Source organism: Oxyura jamaicensis, chromosome 4 (genome assembly GCF_011077185.1).
Source record: "Oxyura jamaicensis isolate SHBP4307 breed ruddy duck chromosome 4, BPBGC_Ojam_1.0, whole genome shotgun sequence".
Classification (NCBI taxonomy): domain Eukaryota; kingdom Metazoa; phylum Chordata; class Aves; order Anseriformes; family Anatidae; genus Oxyura; species Oxyura jamaicensis.
Window position 1 is genome coordinate 1,524,540 of NC_048896.1, and position 20,778 is coordinate 1,545,317.

General features: G+C 44.5%; 2 protein-coding genes and 1 long non-coding RNA gene across 3 annotated transcripts in view; 1 reads left to right on the forward strand and 2 right to left on the reverse strand.

Annotated features, from left to right (window-relative positions):
* The window catches only part of LOC118165423, a 22,171-nt gene extending 19,071 nt beyond the window's left edge, over nucleotides 1-3,100 (reverse strand). Inside the window, exons 1-2 of the long non-coding RNA XR_004750036.1 lie at nucleotides 3,089-3,100; nucleotides 631-635 (exon numbers count right to left, since the gene is read on the reverse strand). This is a non-coding gene — a long non-coding RNA (uncharacterized LOC118165423). The remainder of the gene's footprint in view (nucleotides 1-630; nucleotides 636-3,088) is intronic.
* The window catches only part of KIF4A (kinesin family member 4A), a 19,703-nt gene extending 6,459 nt beyond the window's left edge, over nucleotides 1-13,244 (forward strand). Inside the window, exons 11-29 of the mRNA XM_035323390.1 lie at nucleotides 141-246; nucleotides 882-947; nucleotides 1,259-1,444; nucleotides 2,091-2,194; nucleotides 3,147-3,291; nucleotides 3,780-3,890; nucleotides 4,648-4,731; nucleotides 4,880-4,993; nucleotides 5,219-5,374; nucleotides 5,769-5,863; nucleotides 6,313-6,442; nucleotides 7,290-7,460; nucleotides 7,861-7,968; nucleotides 8,668-8,745; nucleotides 8,837-8,938; nucleotides 9,646-9,807; nucleotides 10,787-10,906; nucleotides 11,634-11,756; nucleotides 12,413-13,244. Coding sequence (XP_035179281.1) covers nucleotides 141-246; nucleotides 882-947; nucleotides 1,259-1,444; nucleotides 2,091-2,194; nucleotides 3,147-3,291; nucleotides 3,780-3,890; nucleotides 4,648-4,731; nucleotides 4,880-4,993; nucleotides 5,219-5,374; nucleotides 5,769-5,863; nucleotides 6,313-6,442; nucleotides 7,290-7,460; nucleotides 7,861-7,968; nucleotides 8,668-8,745; nucleotides 8,837-8,938; nucleotides 9,646-9,807; nucleotides 10,787-10,906; nucleotides 11,634-11,756; nucleotides 12,413-12,598 — 2,347 coding nt within the window. The 3' untranslated portion in view covers nucleotides 12,599-13,244. The remainder of the gene's footprint in view (nucleotides 1-140; nucleotides 247-881; nucleotides 948-1,258; nucleotides 1,445-2,090; nucleotides 2,195-3,146; nucleotides 3,292-3,779; nucleotides 3,891-4,647; nucleotides 4,732-4,879; nucleotides 4,994-5,218; nucleotides 5,375-5,768; nucleotides 5,864-6,312; nucleotides 6,443-7,289; nucleotides 7,461-7,860; nucleotides 7,969-8,667; nucleotides 8,746-8,836; nucleotides 8,939-9,645; nucleotides 9,808-10,786; nucleotides 10,907-11,633; nucleotides 11,757-12,412) is intronic.
* A 3,324-nt stretch (nucleotides 13,245-16,568) lies between these two features.
* On the reverse strand, nucleotides 16,569-19,775 carry TAF9B (TATA-box binding protein associated factor 9b). The gene is made up of 7 exons (XM_035323401.1): nucleotides 19,633-19,775; nucleotides 19,477-19,558; nucleotides 19,260-19,396; nucleotides 19,058-19,192; nucleotides 18,585-18,666; nucleotides 17,907-18,020; nucleotides 16,569-17,735 (listed from the first exon to the last, which is right to left on the reverse strand). Exons 1-7 carry the CDS (start codon nucleotides 19,681-19,683, stop codon nucleotides 17,569-17,571), a joined length of 768 nt encoding a protein of 255 aa, XP_035179292.1. The 5' UTR covers nucleotides 19,684-19,775; the 3' UTR covers nucleotides 16,569-17,568.
* Between the last annotated feature and the right edge of the window lie 1,003 nt (nucleotides 19,776-20,778).

Sequence of the window (20,778 nt, forward strand, 5' to 3'; positions counted from 1 at the left end):
TCTTGTTGGGATAAACTGGATACTGTCTACTTACGTTTGTTCATCCAGAACTCATTTGTGTGTTCTGTGGGGAGTTTGTCATGTGTGACACCAACCTGCCACACAAGACTCACGGACTTATTCCTGTGTCTGCATTGCAGATGCAAGCTTGATCTCCAGAAGCTGGTAGAGACTGTGGAAGATGAGGAACTAAAAGAAAACGTAGAGGTGATTCGCAATCTGCAGGAAGTGTTGGTTCAGCTGCAGGTAAAACTGAATTTGAGGAGATAAGAGTGTGTGCCAAATGAGTTTACTAATGGAATTTAGTGCTCTTAGGCTGATGTGCTGAGCAGTGGATTTCACTCATCAGAAGCTTTCTTTGAGGAGCCCAGGAATTGAAAGTATTAAATGACTCTTAACTTCCAGTTCCAAACAAGCTGCACTTTTAATGCAACAGAAAGGCTACTTGTGGCTGCACGTGTTGGTGGGATGGCAGGGGGATGGAGGGAGAGGAGAGTTTCCATAAAATAATCTGATGGTCGGAAAGTAGTGTGGATTTACAATCCACAGACTGGAAGCTGAGTTATAAACTTGGTAGTTATAATGAGCAACCTTAATTACAGAAGCATGGAATTGTTGCATAGGAGTTACCAAATCTTTGTGTGACTGGCAACTTCTCTGTTCTATCGCACTAGAAGTTTTCCCCCAAGCTGCCTGTCTTGTCCAGGCAGCCTGGGAGGAGTCTGCTCACTGTACAAAGGAAGTCAGTGATATCCTCTTTTCAGGGACAGCTTTCTGGACAGAGGAAAACAACCTATGTTGTCATTATAGACCAACAGGCTGCTATTTACTTCATACTTTCTACCTTTATACCAATATATTTTTTCCTCTATCCTATATAGAGTGAAAGCGCTGCCACAGTGGAAGCTGTTGCAGAGATGGCAAGCTCTGAACAGGATGCTCTAACTGTAAGTGAAGGGAGTCCTTAGTCTGCAGTGCAGACCCAACCAAGGCATGTCTCTATCCCATTGCTCCTCTTTTATTTATGTCTATGCTGTTTTTTTAATTCAGGTGACTGGTAAATAATGCATCGCATTTGTATGTGCTGCTTTTCTACACCCTTGTTTGCTCAGATAGTTCCAGATCAAGAACCTGTTCTCATTTCTGAATATCTTTTTTTTTTAATGTAAAAATTAATCTGAAGTGATCTGCAGAAACTAATCATGTAGCCAAAGAGCTTTAGATTGGCCTCTGCAGCTCATTGCTATGTCTCCTACAGAAAGCAGAAATGGGACAGGATACCAAGAGATCTTCAGATGACTTCAGCACGCAACATGCCCTCCGTCAAGCACAGATGTCCAAAGAGCTGATTGAACTGAATAAAGCCCTGGCTCTGAAAGAAGCACTTGCCAAAAAAATGACACAGAATGATAGTCAGCTGGAGCCCATTCAGTCCCAGTACCAGGTAAACTCTTACAGACCCTAACGAGCTATTGCTTCAAGTTTCTTTTTCCCCAGTTCATGGATTCACTTTGTGTTGAGGAAGGAAGGGAGAAGATCTGTCCTTTCACGAGCATGTTGTTGGGTCTTTTTCCTTAAGTTATGGTCACTGCCCGCCTTGGGCATGGGTGAGAAGTTGACTACAGGTATCAGCAGAGAATGAGGAGAAACCATGTCTGATTATCTACACATTGTCCTACCAGCTAAGGATGGTTTTTTTCCCTGAAATAAGTTATTAGCCAATGCCTGTTCTATGGGAAATGGGTTTCTCAACTTTTTACTGAGAGATTAACTTGGCCACCCTGAGCCAAAATGCAGGTACTTTATTGTTAAACTTCATAGTGCAGCCAGCTGATCTGGCGTCCCTTATTCCCCAGTTGTGATGGGATCTCTCAGATTGTAACTTTTAGTTTATGTTAGGCTGGTTCTACGGACTATGATTTTGGTGTATTGAGGACTAACACTTTTGACATGTGCTGTTTTTAAAAAAATGTTTTACAACTTATTGGAAAGGGACATGGTTCCTTAAGGTCTTCTGTCTTAAAGCTTTGTCTCTGAGGTTGGGGTTTTGAGTTTTTTCTTGTGAGGCTTACTACTCCTGTCCTTTCTAGACTAATATCAAGGATCTGGAATTAGAAGTCAGCAATTTGCAAAAAGAAAAGGAGGAGCTGATCCTTGCTCTGCACATGGCAAAGAAGGATGTCAACCAAGCCAAGTAAGACTGACTACACGAACTGCATGGCTTATAGCACTGAAAATGGTGTTAATGCACCTGAAAAAAATCACTGTCTTGGCCTTCAGCTATAAGGAAAAGCTCTTATTTTGGTGTAAGCACAGGATTAAGAACAGTGCACCCCTGATCCATGGTAGCGTGACATACCAGGGAATACTTGTATAGACTGAAGATGTCTTTGGTAGAGTACGTTCTAAGGCTTTGAAGGAGCTGGTGCTTAACTGTAAAAGAATAATTGGTGTTGGAAACTTACCTTAAACTAGCAGAAAAATCTGTGTTTGTTGTTAGAGTTCAGAGAAGCAGCTACGCATTTCTTGCATACATGTTAAAAAGCAAGCAAAACAAACAAAAAACCACGTATGTATCAGGGGAGTTATCCTGCCCACCATTCTTTATGTGGAATTGAAAAGAAGGTCTTTATAATTCAGTTGTGAGGTGGGAAACTGGAGAAGTAGATAGAATATGAAGAAAAACTGGATTCATCTAATGTGGACAACTCAGGCCCTTGGTGCCCTAGCATCGCTTTTGGTAGCACTGTAGTGATCTTCTTGTTGGAGTCCCGACTGTGAACGGTACTGGTTTTTGTAACAAGACGGGGGGTCGGCACAAGGTTTTTCTGTGCTTCAACTCTAAGGTGCTGAGTCACTTGTAAGTAACTGGCCTTTTGCCCGAGACATTCTTAGCTTACAGAAGACCGTTCCCTGTCACCTGGTAAGTAGTCATTGAACCGTGAGGTACAGCAGGCTTTCAGGGCCCAATCTTCCCTTTCACATGCCATGCGAGTTGTGTGAATTGCAAAGAAGCCTGAAAGGATCAGTGGGAAAGATGATACAGAATTGCTTCCTTTGTCATAAGGTATCTCTAAAGTTGGAGAACGCTTGTGTGAGAGTAACAGTAATTAGGGGCCTGTTCTCAAAGTGTGGTTTCTTTACAGGCTGAGCGAACGGCGTCGGAAAAGACTTCAGGAGTTGGAGGGGCAAATTAATGAGCTGAAGAAAAAGCTGAATGAACAATCAAAGCTCTTAAAGCTGAAGGAATCTACGGAACGCACTGTCTCCAAACTGAACCAGGAGATCAGGGTAACTAACCCTAGCAGTTCTCAGGCTTACCCCAATGTAGACAAAGCGGTTTCCAGACAGTAGACATTCACAACTTCTGTTAGACTGAGGACAACAGTCTTTTGGTGAGATGCTTTTGGCTACATGACCATCATTGCTAGTGTGATGCTGTAGGCAGATGACTACTATGACTTAGACGAAAAGATGTCTGAAGTGTCTTATGACTATCCTGATAATTTGTTGCCTTAGTCAAGTCACTTCACTTTGAGTCCCATGAGTGCGTCATGCGTATGTGTGTTTTACTTTTATAGCTTAAAAAGGAATTCCTGGATTTTAGCGCTTTGAAAGCATCCTTAGGCAGATACTCCAAGGGAGCAGCATATTGTGGTACTTCCTGTCCACCACCACCCCTGACACCCATATCCACAAACCCATGGCAGGGAAATGTAGGTCAAAACTACCCAGAGTCAAAGCATTAGAGAATTTTTCCAGCCATTTCTATATTCCAGGAAATGAAAACCCAAAGGGTACAGTTGATGCGCCAAATGAAGGATGATGCTGAAAAATTTAGGCAGTGGAAACAACAGAAGGACAAGGAAGTGATCCAGCTGAAAGAACGGGTGAGCAAACAATAAGCCCCCAAACAGTACCTCCCTCTTCAGAGAGAAACAAATCATTAATGGCTTTGCTGCAAGGCTTTGTTTAATTTTGCAAGCATCTGGAAAAACATCTGGGGAGTGCTTTGAAGATAACAAAACGTTAGCTCATACGGTTACCACCTTTCACCACTTGTAAAAGGACTTGCTTGCTAATGTCTGAAGCACTTAAAACTATCAAAAGTCATCATCACTCAACTCTAAAGTAAAAGCCAAAAATATTTAATACCTTTAAGTATTTAAAGTTGTAGGGTTGGGCCACAAAATGGGAGGTATTCAACCTTTCAAAGGAATATTGAATCTCCAGGTAAACAGCGAGTTAATGAAATACATCTGGCTTGTATGTTCTACATTATGCATGAACGCTACATCTGTATATCTTGATTTCTGATCTCGCAGGAATTCTTGCTGTAAAAATCTTACTCTCAATATTTTGGAAGATACGTTTTAAGCTCATGATTTGTAGTCTCTTACAACCTTCAGGCTCCTAAACCTTTTTTGGTGGAAATTGTGGAGCCTCTTCTCTAGTCATTTGAAGCCTAAGAGCTGGTTGTTCCCAATGGCACCGCATGGCTTAAGCTTGTAATGATCAGTGAAATTGTTGTCATGAGGCTCTTACACCTACTGCTCTGTAATGCTTCTCTGCTGTTTCAAGAAGTGTGAAACTGGCCATCGGTATTAAGGTGAGACGTAATTTTCCATCCGACATATTTCTGTGCAGGATCGCAAGAGGCAGTACGAGCTACTTAAGCTGGAACGAGACTTTCAGAAGCAGGCCAATGTCCTTCGGCGCAAAACAGAAGAGGTAGGGAGTCAAAACCTGCTACAAACTCCTGAGCGGTTCCTAAATGTCTGCAAAATGTGGTTGGAGGTTGCAATCTGAATACCTCGTGTTTTCAGTCAATAGATATTAAGTAACTACTGTACCCTTTTTTGTGTAAACGATTTTGCAGGCTGCAGCTGCTAACAAGCGCCTAAAAGATGCTTTGCAGAAACAGCGGGAGGCTGCGGATAAACGGAAGGAGAGTCAAAATCGGGGAATGGAAGGAGTTGCTGCACGGGTAAAGGTGCGTAACAAGTTTTTGTGCATCCCAATAAGCAGGAGGCAAACTTAGCTTTGTTAACTCGTGAAGTGCTGCCGGGGTTGGTGGCTGGAGAGCAAGGTTGTTGGAACACGGAGTTACTTATTAAGGGAAGCAACTTGATTATGCAGTTCAGCTGTGAAGGCGTTTCAGAGAAGGAGTCAGTCCTGAAGTCGAGACTGCAATGAACCACTACTGTTTTTTCTGCAGGGCTGGCTGGCAAATGAAGTAGAGGTTCTCGTTAGCACTGAAGAGGCTCGACGGCACCTTGCAGACCTTCTGGAGGACAGAAAGATCTTGGCACAGGAGCTCCTTCAGCTTAAAGAGAAAAAAGACGCTGGGGAAAACCCACCTCCAAAGCTCCGGGTAAGAGGGAAATGTCATGTTACCTGTCCCACATCGACGATTGCTTGGCAAGTACCGTAGCTTACTCTTAATCCTATTTGACCCTTTCCCTCAGAAGGGAGATAGTGATGGTTCCTTTTCTGGAAGAAAGGATTTAATGTTCTTACTGTCCTGTGACGTGTCAGGGAACCGCTGCTTAAGTAACCTGTTACTTAATGCAGTGAATCTGATGGATGTGAGTGGGTCACAGCTGTTACTGGCTGTGGAAGGAACAATGGGATTTAAACTGAAGAAATACTTGAGGGCTTTTATGATACTACTACTACTTTTTGCTGAAATGCCTATAAACGAAAGATCGGCTCACATGCATTGCTTCAGATACTGCTCACTTCTGTCTGTTGCTGTAATTCTTTAGAGGCGCACCTACTCCATCGCAGATTTGCAGGCATCAGAGGCAGACCTTTCTCTATCAAAGCAGATAGAAAGCCTGGAAACTGAGATGGAGCTCAGGTAAGATATTACTATAAAGCTGATTTGCAGAGCTTGCACCTTAAACTGCTGGCTTTTTTTTAACCTCATCTTTATCTGTAGCTGTACTGTGAAACAGAAGAGAAATTGAAATAATTCATTCAATGGCAATGAAGCTTATGAAATAAGACCATATGGTTTTCCTGGTTTTATTTATTTATTTTTTAATGCAGGGATTTAAGAACACAACTCAGTCACTAAAATTGTTTTATTTTTAGCTGTTTATAAGCATTTGTGAGTGAGGGAAACACTTCTCTTTTAATTGGAGGCATGGAGGGGAGGAGAGACTGATGTAGTGTGACAGCTGGAGTCTACATTGCTACGCAGTCACAGTATTAACTTGAACTATTTTGTCTAATATTCTGATAACAACAGTTTTAGCCCAAGTTCTGTCCTGTGTTGTGACTTGAAATATGTGTATTCTTCCAAAGGAGCGCCCAGATAGCAGACCTACAGCAGAAACTGTTAGATGCAGACAATGGAGATCGTGTGAAACAGCGCTGGGACAATATTGCAACAATTCTCGAGGCTAAATGTGCTTTGAAGTATCTCCTTGCAGAGGTAAACTGAGGCTACCTATTTTAGAACTTTAATTTTTAGTAATGAAGTCTGCTTAGCCAGGAATGAAAGAAGTGAATAACAGGCTGACAGCAGAGATGACGAATTCAGGTGAGGTGTTTTTTCTGAATGAGGTTTATTTCCCTCACAACTTCTGATTAAAATATTATTCTCTACTGCAGATTGTGTTGGGGAGTGAAAAAGATGAGGGAAGAGGGAAACAGTGTAAACCTGGGTCTGGAGGTACCAGTTAAAGCTGTGCTTGCAGAACACTTACATGATAACAGTAAAAGGGAAGAGACACATCTCAGATGTGGAAGATAAGAGAATAAAGTACCTGGAAAATAACTCCTGAATAAATAGGCAACCTGCAGGAAAAAACAAGGCAGTACTGTGAGATCAGAATGGATGTTGGGAGGGGAGAAGATCGAACAAGATTGTCATTCAGTTGATTCAACATTGGTCCAATTCTTACTCTCTTCTACTGCCAATCACGTGGCAGTCCCTGGCACCTGGAGACTAGTGGAAGAGAATAATGGAAATTATATGGAAGAGCATTTGTTTGGGAGGGGGTCATCCCTTCCCCCCTGTGCTCGGATTTAACATGCTGTAGGAAAGGAAATTAGGAACTGTTTACAAGGTCTCCTGCTATCTGTTTTGCGCTTCTGTACTGGCTGTCAGATCTCTAGCTCTGGATGTCTCACTTATTCCCCTTGTTGAAGTGGCTATTCCACTTCTTAGGGTGGTTGGCAGTTAAGCAGAAGTGTTGCACCTTCAGCCTGCGTTGTTTCTGTCCCAGTGCACGCTATGAAATGTGGAACCAAGCAGCCACCTTGCTTTTGTCTTTCAGCTGGTCTCCTCCAAAGTGCAGGAAAGCAAGCTGGAGAGCAGCCTTCAGCAGAGTAAAGCTAGCTGTTCAGACATACAGAAGATGCTGATTGAAGAGCGAAACCACATAACAGAAATGGAGGCTGAATTCCAAAATCAGCTTTTGGTACAGGAACAACAACACCAGGAGAAGGTAAAATGGGGAGCTCTGAAGATTTCTGTCACTTGCATCTTAGAACTCTGATTCCCAGATCTGCTCATAGGTAAAGGCAGTGGAGACATGCTGAAACTGATCTGTTGCTTTGTGGTTGATGCAGGTTTGCTGGACTCTTGCAGGATAGGTAACAAAAGCCAAAGAAATCTCCCTATTCATCTTCTGTCCCTTGCAGGTTATCTTATTCAGTAACTTCTCACAGTGTTTTCAGTGTGAATGTTACATCTCAGCATAAGATAACTTTTAAAGGAGATCAGGGCAAAATAATGCTAGAAATAGCAGAAAGCATCTTTCTGAAAGTGTCAAGGCCTTTCATGTCTGAGCTGCCAGATATCTCTTTAGGAATTCACGCCTCTTTGTTACGTGAACTTGCTTTTAGGTTCTGTACCTGCTTAGGCAATTTCAGCAAAAAGAAGCAGCGGAGAAGAAACTGGAAGATTCGTTAAATGAGCAGGAGAAACAGCTGCAAGAGCGACTTAAGTTTCAGGTAATGTCTGGATGTGGTTTTTGTTTTTTTTTTCCAGAGGCTACTCGTTACGGCTGCATGTTAATTGGAATAGTCGCTTTACAGTGAGGAGCATGCAGAGGAGTTTGAGGGCTTTTCCATTTGTAGCTAAGATTAATACATTTACAGTTATTTAATGGAAAAGGAGACATTCTTATGTGAGCCTGAAGAGCAACTGTTCTCCAAGACCTACAGAATCTAACTGGCTCATGCAGGCTTCTATGCTCAGGATACCTTTAGTTAAGATGGTCAACATGTTATTACTAATGTGCTGAGCGCAGCTCCACCGTGATATCGGCAGTAGAATGGCTTTAGCTAGACCATATTAGCATGGTACACACTGTACCTTGTCTTGTCACTTCCTGCAGAAGGGCACGTTCAGTAATGCATTAGGGTAACATCAGTCCTAGGTGCACCTAATTTGCCAGTAAGCCTTGGCCATAGAGGAGATTTTAGATCCTAAGTTGTCAGCACAACTGAAAGGATCCAACATTATGCATAAAACTGGGTAGTAGCACTAATGATTCTCCTGATCTAGAACTCAGGCCTGATGTCTTATTGTAAAATACAGAGAAACCCCTCTGATGTTACAAGAAAGATCCAAACATAAAAATCTGTCCCAAACTACTACTTGTCCTCCCCCCATGTAAGCCTGTAGATTTCATTTTGTATTGTGAACAGGAGGAAGAGCTGGAGAAAATGAGGGAGATCTGCGAGAAGAACCAAGAACTTCTCCAGGAAAATGACACTCTTAAACAGGTAGAGATCTGTACAGACGTAAGTCACATGGGAGCATCTTGGCAGTGGGGTTAGTATGCTTTGCAAAGCTGACTTTTGTCCCTCCTAACAGAAATTGCTGCTTCTCCAAGTTGCCAGTGGACAGAAGCTCCGTCGCATTCAGCAAGGGCCGCCCGAGTCTCCAGATTCTTCTTTTGATTACATTCCACCCAAAGTAAAGTTGCTGCATACCAATTTTCATTCTTGGATTGTACCTAGGTTTTTTCTGGATGTTAATGCTGGCCACTAATAATCTTGGTATCTTTCACCCATGTTGCTTTTTACAAAGCACCTCGTTATGCTTATTGTAGTAGGCCTGTTCTCTGCATCAGATGGTCCCTAAGGGTTCTGTTTTCAGAATAATTCTGAAAGTAGTTTGCATTTTTTCCATCTTAAAACAAACAAACAGAACAAAAGTCAACAATGACAAAAAAGCCATATTTCCTCAGTTTAATTTTGTCTGGCTCTGCATGCTTCTTAGTAATCCAGGTGTCCAGGTGTTTTCTCTGTAGCATTTCTAGTGTTTGAATCCTGGAGCAAGGTACCTGGTACAGCACACTTAATCATGGCTCTGCAAAAGATCCAGAGCTTAGTGCTGAGAAGGATAAATGATACGTGTTATAGTCTTGGCAAAATAGTTTTATACCATTTCTTCAAGGATTTGTCAACTGTATTTTTATGGACTCTAACGCTTCAAACTGACTGCTTAATTGAACTTTTAATCCTTGCCAGTTTGATCATTTGTCTCTTCCCTTCCCTAACCTTCTTGGCTGTCTGAGAGGAACAGGGATATGGTGGCGGGACTCGGAAGTGCCTTAATCAAATGTAAATCCACTGTTGTTTCTTCTGGGGCCTCAATCCTGGTAATTTCTCTGTGTGTAGCCAAAGACCCGCCGGCAAACAGTAACAAAACCCCGCGCACCAACCCCAGAAATGGATATAGAAGAGCTTTTTTCTGACTCTGCGGAGTCTGGAGAGGAGAAGGAGGATGCAGAATGGGTTCCAATAAAAGCAGTCAAAGGAGCAAAGAAGAGCGTCATGGGGGTAAGATCTAGTTACTCTTTGTCACTTTACTGCTAAGGGAATTGCCTGCATCCCTGAGCATCTAGCATGTGTACAGCACAACAGTGAGACTGTGGTGTCTCCACCAACTGTTTATTATAGTAGTATGAATGTAATAGAACTGCTGGTATTGGTTATTTGTGGTCTGTCAAAAGGGAGGCTCTGTCATTTATCTCTATATGCTGTGCCCCCAGTGGTGTGCTGTGGCTCCTTAGTCCTACTGACAGAAGCTGCAGCTTCTGTGTTCTGTTTCCATCAGCCTGCTGGGCTTTGAAGCTTCAGCTTGCTGCTCAGTGTGGAGGGGTGACTTGCTGAATGAAGTCACTCTGAACCAATGGGCATCTCTGGGTTTGAACTGCTATAAAGCTGGACCTCTGTCGTGAGATGTCTTTGTCCCCTTTTACAAAGGGTAAATTACTGCATAGTTTACTGTCACGTGACTGACGTCAGCAGTTACTACAGAAAAGCTTAGGAATTTGAAGGGCTAGCTTTAGTTTCTTTCACTGGTGCTTGTCACCCTGATGAATTCTGAATTTACTCCGAGTGGTTTGGGTTTTGGTGCGTTCTTTTCTTCCCCATTGCAAGAACGAGGGTGTGCATTTGGCACCCGGCTCTTCTAAGTTCATGCACACAGCCCAGTGGAACTCCAGGGTTTTTCCTAGTGCTTCAACGTTAGCTTGTTCAGCTGGCACTGAAGCTAGGCTCCTTTCGGATAACTTGAAGTCGGGCACGGGATAATCAAAGATTCTTATTTTGGGGATACTAAAGCAAGAGATGGCTCTGTAGGTGGAAAGACCTTACTGCTTTTCCTGAGATGTGGGACTAGCAATGAAATAAAAGGCTTGTGATAGCTTGGAATAGTACTGTCCTTCAGGCTGCTTCAAGCACTGACAACTATAGCAATCTGCATGAAGTCTATAAAACGCCAAAGCTTTCTGCACAGAACTCTTCTCTTGCTTAGTGCTCCTGCAAGGGCCGGTGTGGAAACAAACAGTGTGGCTGCAGGAAGCACAAGGTGGGCTGCACTGGAGGCTGTAACTGCGACTCAACAAAATGCAGAAACAGAGACCCCGGCTTTCCGGTGAGTAGCGCTTGTAACCCAACATCCAGACTGCACAGTATGTCTGGGCAAGCTTGGATGAATGGATAATCAGTTCCAGTGCTGGCATACATGCACGCTTTGTCAAGCTAAAGTGAACACACCTTTCTGAAACCTTTGTGAATGTCGCTGTAATTCACTGTTTTATCCACGGTAATTGAGTCCAAAGTTTTCTACTGCAGTGCCAGGCTCTCACGCTAAAGTAAAGAAATTTGGGCAACGTCCAAAGTATATTCACCTAGTGCTAGTTGTTAGCCACCAATCTGAAAACAAGCAATTGGTCCTTTCTAAATCCCACTCAGTAAATAAGACTTGTGTGTTGTCATTAAGCATGAAAGCTTAATCTGTTTAAATATTTATTTGTTCCTTTTTTTTTTAAAGGAGTAGAAGGGATAATTAAGGGAGGTGGGTTGTAGCATCAGGGTGGTTCGTGAACAACCTCTTGCTTGAAATGTCTGCTGTATTCTTGGATCTTAAAGATTTGATGCAGAAACCTCCATAGCAATTCTTTAATTATTTGGTATTTCATGGAAGTGGTTGCCTGACAGAGGCACCTAGCACCCTGAAACATGAATTAGTTTGGAACTAGAGAGAAGGTGGCTTAGAGATCCTTAGAATCTCTTCAGCTGTTGGTGGGAAAAGAAGGGCTAGATAGTGTAAAAGGGCTTCAAAGAACTCTGTCCCTCAGGATGCCAACTCTGTCCCTCAGGATGCCACGGTGTGCGAGGACCACACAAGGGACTCTGAAGGTTCCTTCAAACTAGAGGACCCTACTGAGGTGACTGCAGGAGAGACCTTCTTTCAGCCTGTGTGTATCACCCCAACTACAAAGGTACTTGCTAAAGCTTTTTTTTAAAAAAACAAATAAAACACCATGGTATATACACATTCGGAACCACTCGGTATGTTTAGTGATTGGATCTAAAGGGTGGTGGTTAACCAAGAAAGCAAACTGTGCCAGAAACCTGAACGGAATACAGCTGTTAGGTCAGCTTGTCTTTCAGTTTTGAGTCTGCTGAATTGTTAAGTTTTCATACTAAAACTGCCACGTAGGCTTTCTGTGAAAGGAATTGGAGCCAATATGCTGACTTCACCCCTACTGACTCTTGTATTGCCGTACAGTCCTGCTGCACCTCCCAGCAGTGAAGAGAGGCTGGGAACTGAGGAACTAGGGTAAAACGATAGCCACGTCCAAGCTGGTCTTACGCCAGTGTGCAGTCTGACTTGGCAGATGTAGTTTTGCCTCAGGTAAACTGAATGACTTCCCTCATACGTACCCTCTGCACCCTGTTCCTAACGCCGTCTCATCCTGCCCAGCCCATGAAGACCGTGAGAGGCCTTCAGAATTTTGACACGAGTCAGGAGATTTAGCAATTCTTGACGCTGGCCAGACAACTTCTGTATGCGCTGTCTCCGTGCTCCAGTGCACGCTGGTTGGCTTCAGGGTCGTGACCGACTCCGAAACTGTCTTTCTCACTTTCCTGATAGGTCCTGAAAGATATCACAGACCAAGAAGTGTTCATGAAGAAGCCCAGCACTGCTGCTTCTGTGCTTGTGACGGATGAGGAGTCCCAGGAGAACCAGCTGCCGTTTATGAAGAGAAAGAAGAGAATGCTGAGTAGCAACACCAGCTTTTTCTCAGGTTGTACCCCTATCAAAGAGGAAGCTGACTGAGCCACGACTGACAGCTGGGTCATGCTGCACTTCTTTACACCACAGATGAGGGTGACTTTTTTAAAGGAAAAATAGTGTTGGGAACTCTTGCTGCAGTGTAGACTTGTCCATCGTCCGGCCTGACAGCTGCAGGCAGCACCAAGGGAGTTGAGCACTAGTTGTTGCTAGAGTGTGTCAAATCTTTGTAAATATTTGTATGTGTGGGGCTTGGGCAGATGTCTTCTCCAAGGATGATGGTGAAACTTTCCTCTTTGGAATTTCTGGCGTGAGTGCAGATGATTTATCCAGGTTGTTCATTACAGCTGCCTTCCTCACCCTGAGCTGTGAATGTGTTGGGTACAGATAATTCATGATCTTGAAAGAACTTCACATTTGCACTGGAAATCTTGGCTCTGTCTCTTCCAATACAATATGAGGAACTGTTCTAAACTGCCACGTGGGACCCGCTGGTGCTTGATTCTGAGGAAGCACTGTCTGTAGTCTTAAAGTAGCTAGCAGATATGAAATGCTGGTGTTCTTGTTCCGTTTAGGGCACTGGTCTATTCTTGTTCAATGAAGTTAGAAACTTGCTAGCCCTATGTGAACATTTTAGTAATTTTAATTTGTTTTTGTAGCTTTAATAAAGGAAATACTTTGGAAAAAAAAAGGCCAAACAAACAAAAAAAAATGACCCTGTCTTTCTTTCTTGGTATCCACTCCAGGATCTCTGTGATTAGTATCTCTTATTAAAACTGGTCTCAGAACTGTTTTGTCGGCTGCTGTGTTCAGCTTTAGAATTTTTCTGTTATATCTTAAGAAGTAGGCAGCCCAATTTGTGTAATGCTGCTTTCTTTTCCTTTGCAGCATGAAGAAAAGTGTAACTGTTTGCTTTTCCTATGCTCGTTTCTTTTTCTCCAGTGGAAGCATTGGAGAGAATTGGTAATATTGGAGAGAATTACCGTTGGTAATGGTAACAACTGAGCTCTACCCGTGTCTTGTGGATGAGTGGTGCATTAGCACTGTGCCTCCCTTGAGCTTTGTGTGCCTTTGGTTTATTTTTTGGGCTTGGTGCTGTATTAACCATGGCTACGTGGCTTTTGGTCTGGTGCAAGCTGAGCAGTCTTCTCAGCCCGGGAGCTGTTCAGACATGCCTTTAATAAACATCAAATGGTAAGAGGAAGGTTTCTCCTAAATGAGGTTAGTATCACGGTGAGTGAGCACCATGCCTCTCCCTTTGCTCTGTTGATGATGGGTCAGAGCAGAGCTGGGATCTGTGCAGGCCCTTTTGTGTTTGCAGCACAAGTGGGGTGGTGCAGGCCCTGCAAGTGTTCCTGGCGTCAAAACTGCTTGGGTTCGGGCCGTAGGCATGTGCTGTCTGTGAAAACTGCCCACATGGGGCCTGCTCACCAGAGAGCTGTTAGGTGACATCTCTGCTGGACTCTTTACTTTCCAGGTAAAAAGTCCTGGATAGTTGAAGATGATTGTTTCAAAGTGATTTAAACAAGCTTGTGAGTAAGTTGTGAGCCCTTGTGCGAGGGGAAAGGTGTTCATCTCACCCCACAAGCCTCCTCCCCATCCTTGATGCAGGGATGTCGAGTGACTCACGACTGGCTCAGAGCTGGAACAAAGACGGGACAAAGGAAACAAACCTGTGCAGGTAAAAAGGTACCAAATGCCTGTGGCTTCAGTAGACTTGTCCTGCCTGTCGAGAGGAGTGCACTGCTCCACCCGCGTGCTTGTGGGCTGTGTGTGCAGGGAGCCTGGGGGGTGGCTGAGGTCCCTCTCCTGCCCCAGCCCTTGCAGCTCTGCGGGGGCACTGCCCACCCGGAGGGCACACGGGGCAGGGCTGTGCCTGGAGGGTTCCCTGGGCACCCCGGTGCAGCCCTGCTCTGTGGGTGTGTGTCAGCTCTAGAGGTACAAGCACAGCTGTAACTAGACACAGGTACCTAGGTACGCAGCCTGGGGGGAACTGATATACAGCTCTGCTTATAATATACATGATATTATGATTTTAATTATTATATTACACACTTACATCTGCATATAAAAGCATAGGTGTCTGTGAGAGTGTGTACATACATGAGCATTGCTATAAATATGAATAATACGTATTACATTACACGATGTGTAGTATGGTATGCTATATGTAATACACTATAAAATGTTTTAATATGTTACATACAATTCTGTATATCAAATAGTATTGTAACAGATATTGGATGTGCTATGTAGATTGTGAATATATACTACATATATAATATAAAAGGGTGTCTGCGTAGGTGTGAGGAGAGTGAGAGCAAGGTGTGAGTATAAAACTACACACAAATATATATACACGCACATCTAAGGATATTAAAAAGGTAGCTGTACGTGTATGTAGGAGGATATAACTTAATTTCCATTTATGTTTTGGAGTGCTTCACGTATAGCTATGAACGGGTGCCTGACGGTGGTGATGGCTCTATATTCTATAGTCTATCATGTGTTAAGTTATGAAGAAATATTTAAAAAGACATCGCTGTAGCGAGAATCTACACATGTACGTATGTAAGTGTCTGAGTGTATGTTTTTAATCAAATATGATTGATATATTTGTTACCTGTGTAATATGCAGGTTATGTGGATGTACGTTACATATATTAAGAAGGGTCGGAGTACAAGTACATGTAGCTATATAAATATGCATATTCCAGATAAAGAAAAGGGTGTGAAAGCATGAGAGTCTAAATATGTGAGTATGTGAGAGGAGCTTCGTATACACGTATTCAGAGAACCTAATTCTATACACGCATCTATTACAATACATGCAAGGCTGAGGCAGTTGTGGGTATGGCCGAGTATGTGTGTGTATAATTCTGTAAGTGGAGACACAATTCTGTACGGCTAATACATTATATGTCATACGTTATATTGTAGATATGAAAAATGGTGTACGAGACTGCAGAGTATAAAAATACTCATGTATGCACGCGAAGAGCAGGTGAGTGTGTTGTTATGCGTTATATACAGATATTACACAATAGGGATAGAATATGCACACTATGTAATTCATAATTATACAATGAACTATTATGTAGTGTGTTATTTATTATTTTATACAAATATAAAGATGAAAGGGTGCCTGAGACGGGCTGTATATATAGAGGATAAATGTATGCCTATAACAGGTGACCACACTAGTGAGTGTGTGTGGAACAGAGCTACAGCTGTAGCTGTGTAAAATAGGTGTAAGCAAACAGTTACATTAAAAAGTAGGCGTGTATGAGAATATATAATTGTCTACATACACATTTTATTCTTATACACTATAAGAATGGTGTCTGTGAAGGAGTACGAGGTGTATATAATGCATATATGTAATACATCATGTTGTATAGCTTTATAAAAAGGGTATATGGGATATAAATAGATTATGTACGTGTGAGATGTCTGCATGGGTGCGTGTATAATCCAACGCTGTGTATATACGTATGTATTTCTCATATATTTAAAAGGTGCCCGAGGTTGTGCTTATGTGCCTGGCTAAGTAAATATTCCCTCGGGTACACGTGTGTAACATTGATGTCCATGCATGTCTAAATTGGGGTGGGAGTCCGAAACACTTTTTTCTTCAATCCTTCTATAAAGCCTCACACTGAAAACTCACCCATCTACTCTTCCTTTTTTCCCTGGGGAAAAGCAAGCTTTATTCAGCACTTCTTCAAGCAAAAACGACTGAAAAATCATGCCATAACCATGAAGGACACATTCAGCAGCCTCAAAACCTGTAAGGAGTTAGCCGGTGGTAAGGGGCGGGCAGGTTGTCATTGACTCATGAAAAAGTAGTGGTGCGAAGAGGTAGCATTCTCTTTTGTATCCTTGTAAACACCCGTACATTCAATTACTTGTGACCCTCTAAGGGTTTTATTAGGAAAACTGGTTTTGCATTTGTAGTCTAATCCAAGTTCTCACACCAGCTCTTCGAGCCCAAGTCATGTCAAGAGAAGAGGCATTACAAATTAAAGCATTTATTAAGAGACATCATTACAAAAGCACACCACTTCAATAGATATAAAAAACAATTAAATTTGTACTTTTTTTGTTTAGCACAGCATACCTGGGATCTTAATGCACAACAGAAGCATCTTCAAGTACCTAAAGCACCAAATCAGACACCTGAAGTCAAGCTGGGAACGGTTTGCCCTTCCCCAGATCCTGCTTCATGCCATGACAGTGAGTTTACTCAATTCACGTGTAAAAATGGAAGCTTAGCCAAATGACAGCTGAAAGATAAAACTCTTTGGAAATAAATAAAAAGAAACAACTTGGGGTGGGCTTTTACCTCTTACACTAACTTCAGTCAGAGGTGGGGGTATTTTAGTAGGTGTTAAGGCCAGAGTTCATGTATTAATGAATACAGGCCATCAGGCTGTGTCCAGACAAATCCTCCTTACCTCTCATCAGCATTTCGATTGTTAAGAGACCATCGGGAACTGCAATGGAGAACAATGCATACAACTAAAAGCCAGAAGCTGGACGTATGTTTCAGGGGGAAAAAAAAGCACCCCTGCATCCGTCCCTCCTCACACGGGACTTTTTTTTAATTTAATTTGAAGTTTAGCATCTATGTCACATCCCACACTTCCTAGCCTTTCCTAAACGTTAGTTTTATTTGGCACAGAAGAGTGCTCCAAGCAACTGCCTCGCCAGTCTTCAGAAACTGAGACTCTTCTGTCTGAAGCAAGGCAACAGAAGAGAGGTGAGGACTGCACGCCTGTGTAACAGCGAGCAGTGCTCAGCCCTGTTGTTGATGTCCAAAAGCCATTGAAGACCTGAAGATTGCTTGCTTTTTAGTCTTTCCACAGGCTGATGAGCTCTCTCACCCGCTATACCCAACTGCATCCTACCCAATTATTTACAAGCTATGATACAGTTTACAGCAACACTCAGAAATAAACCCTCTCAGACTCAATATGAATCACTGAAGAAGGGGAGGGGAGGGGACGGTCTCTTCACAAAGTGTCATAGTCATCATCGTCTTCATGCTTCCTCTTCAAGGGATTTGTTTCATTAGCTGTATTCTGCGATGAGACCATATTTGTAGTAATAAGAATGTTCTTTGGTCCAATTAATGAAGGATTAATTAGGACATTCTGAACTGTCGGTGTAGTTGGTGTGGCTGTGAAAGAAAAAAAGTAATTAAATAAACGGTTTGGAAAATGATTTTCCCACACTAAAACCAAACTTCCAATCTCCGAACTATTCCGCTAAAAAGAACACAAGAAGCGGTGCTGCTCTGAGAAGGCAGCGTCCTGCAGCGTCCTGCAGCGTCCTGCAGCGGGCATTTTACCTGCTTTGACCGTTGTCTGAGAAGACGGGATCTGCACGGTGAACCTCTGACCAGTCAGCGACACGGGGGTGCCGACTTTTGTTGAGACAGACACTGTTTGTGCTGAAGGTGTACCTAAAATTTAAAACAATTCAGTCAAAAGGTAGGAAAACGCACGTTTCTAAGCCTGCTTTCAGAACAGAACTGTTTTCACAGCAATGAGACCACACAGGAACGCACTGACACCGCATACTCAGGAGTCAGATTTTCAGGCAAGACAGCATGTTTACCACAACCACCGATAGTCTGGGCTAGCTACAAACGCACGCATCAACAGCGAGGTGCTCGTGCTCAGTCACTGTTTTGTCAACCCTTTAAAAATGGATTTTATTTACTGCCGTTTGTAGCGCCATGTAGCACTTACATTGAAGAAAAAAACTCATTTGTTTCTTGAACAGTCTCTTCACACACAGAAATGATCAGAAATACAGGAATAAAAACAGGCCAGTTACAGGTACAAATACCAGATTACGACCCTCTTCTTGAAATGAACTTAGGCTGTTATTAAGGTGACAAATACCACCAAGTTCAGGTGGCACCCAACACTAGCAGTGCTTGAAGCAGGCTTTAAAAACATCCCCCGAGCCTTTTGCCTTCATAAAATCAACATAAGAAACCCCCCAGGGATCTGTTTCTTACCTAAAGTAGGTGTGCTGGGCCTGCTGCTCACAGCACCGACACTCAGGCGAGGAACTGTTATTCTTCCTGCAGAGGAAGACACCTGGCAAGTGAGAATATTGAGTTAACATCACGTTAGGAAGTAACAGTTCTTAACGTGAAAGTAAGAAGTGGTTCCTCCTGCAAGACTACGGACAGCTTATTTCACAGCAATAATTGGTTAGATCACAATTTGTACTTGAACACAAAGTTCTAAAAGTCTTTGCGGTGTGAACACCACGGATGTGAGCTGGAGGGCTCGTGGCTCCATACTAATGCCTTACCCTACTTCTGTGTTTTTCAAGCTGATGTATGACTTGAAAACGTTGCTTTAAGCCTAAGGAGACTCACTTTTGCATACACCTGTCCTACTGAGGTGTGAAAAACCCAGGCCCGGTATCTCTCCCGACACACCATGTGCACGTTTGGTGCACGCCGCCCTGCCGACCCCTCACCTTCTTCTGCAGGGACTTAAGCCTGTAGTTGGGCGCTGTCAGGCAGTATCTGTCTGGCGGCAGCCTGGGCCCGGAGTACGGCTTTATCAGCGGCAGCGGCGTCTGGTTCTTCTGCCTGGCGATGTCTAGGAGGAACTGAGGGCACGCGGTGAGCTCCGGGCCGCCGGCGGGGCCCCGCGCCGTGCCCGCCCGCCGCACTTACATCGCGGGGCGGCGGCGAGGTGAAGGACTGGTCGGTGCGGCACTGGATGGCCAGCCGCACGTCCTCGGCGTCCACGCTCGGCTTCTTGGCGTGGCTCGAGTACACCTTGGCGTCCTCCAGGATGGTGGTCACGTACCCTGCGGGCACACGGCCGCTCGCTGCCGCCCCCCGGCCCCCGCCCGCCCGCAGCCCCGCCCGGCCCGGCCCCGCCGCTCACGGTAGGCGAACTCCAGCATCTGGTTGATGACGCGCGGCTCGTACTCCGTGATGCCCATGTCCTTCAGGATCTGCGCCATCACCTGCGGGACAGAGGCACGGCTCGGCACGGCTCGGCGCTCAGCCCTCGGCCCGGCGCGGCGCGGCCCCGCGGTACCTGCGCGTCTTTGGGCGCACTCTTGGGAGACGCCATCTTGGCCGGCTCCATGGCTTCCACCCCCCTCCCCCCGCAGCCCGCTTCCGGCCACGTGACCGGGCGCCGGGCGGGCGGCGGGAGTTGCCATGGAGACGCGGCCTGGCTGGGAGGGGCCCTTGGCGCTCGCCGCCGTCCGGCCTTTATTTATTTATTTATTAAAGCGGTGCGGAAATTAACTGTAGTTTTTAAATAAAGATACCTGTGACAACAACGTGACACACCAAAGCATGACCAGCTCAGGGAATTGCCCCCCACGCTTCATTAATGCCCCCCTCAGCCCAGCGATGAAGCGGCCGGGCTGTTACCTCACTCAGGACGTCTCACAACTCGTTAAATGTCGGCATCCCCAGGATTAAAGAGAGCCGAGAGTTCTGGCAGCACAGCTTTTAAAGCTTGTTTTCATAGCTTAGAAGCTCCAGAGGATCTTTATATAAATTCCATGCAAGTCTCGTCAGAAGTTCCTCTCTCGCTGTCCAAGGGAAAACAGAACAACAACAACAAAAATTGGTTTCATGTCATTTGGGCCAACACGGGGATTAGCAGCATACCAGAGGCTGCAACAGCGTTGTCATTGGGTGCCATGATCCAAATGAAGCAAGGTCTGGAGAAAGAACGGCATCCACGTCAGGCCAACTGCTGTAACGGGGAGGGGAGGCCAACCTCTTGTCAGAGCAGGGAGAAATAAACAGCTGTTAAATGGTTCACGCCTATCACACACTGCGAAACAGTCCAGCAGCAGACTCTGTTTCTCATCCATACGGAGGATGGCATTTAACACCTGGAAGCAGGGAACTCAACCTACACGGCTGTAAATGCAGTGTTCAAACCCACCCTGGGCTCCCTCAGTATTTAATTAAATGGTGGCTATCAGCAAACCCCAGACGTGGGACCTGAGGGCTGTGCTGGGTTCAGCAGGGCAGGGGTCCCCGTGCTGGGTTCGGCAGGGGGCCAAGCCGCAGACGTGTGCTGGGTGTGGGGAGCAGCTTGCCAGCGCAGCCCCACGGGGACCCCAGAAGCACAACGCCCCGCACGGTTGCTTGGACACAGCCTGGACTTTGGCACAAGGCCCTTCGGAAAGAGCCTGGACGCAGCCCAAGCAGCTGCCTG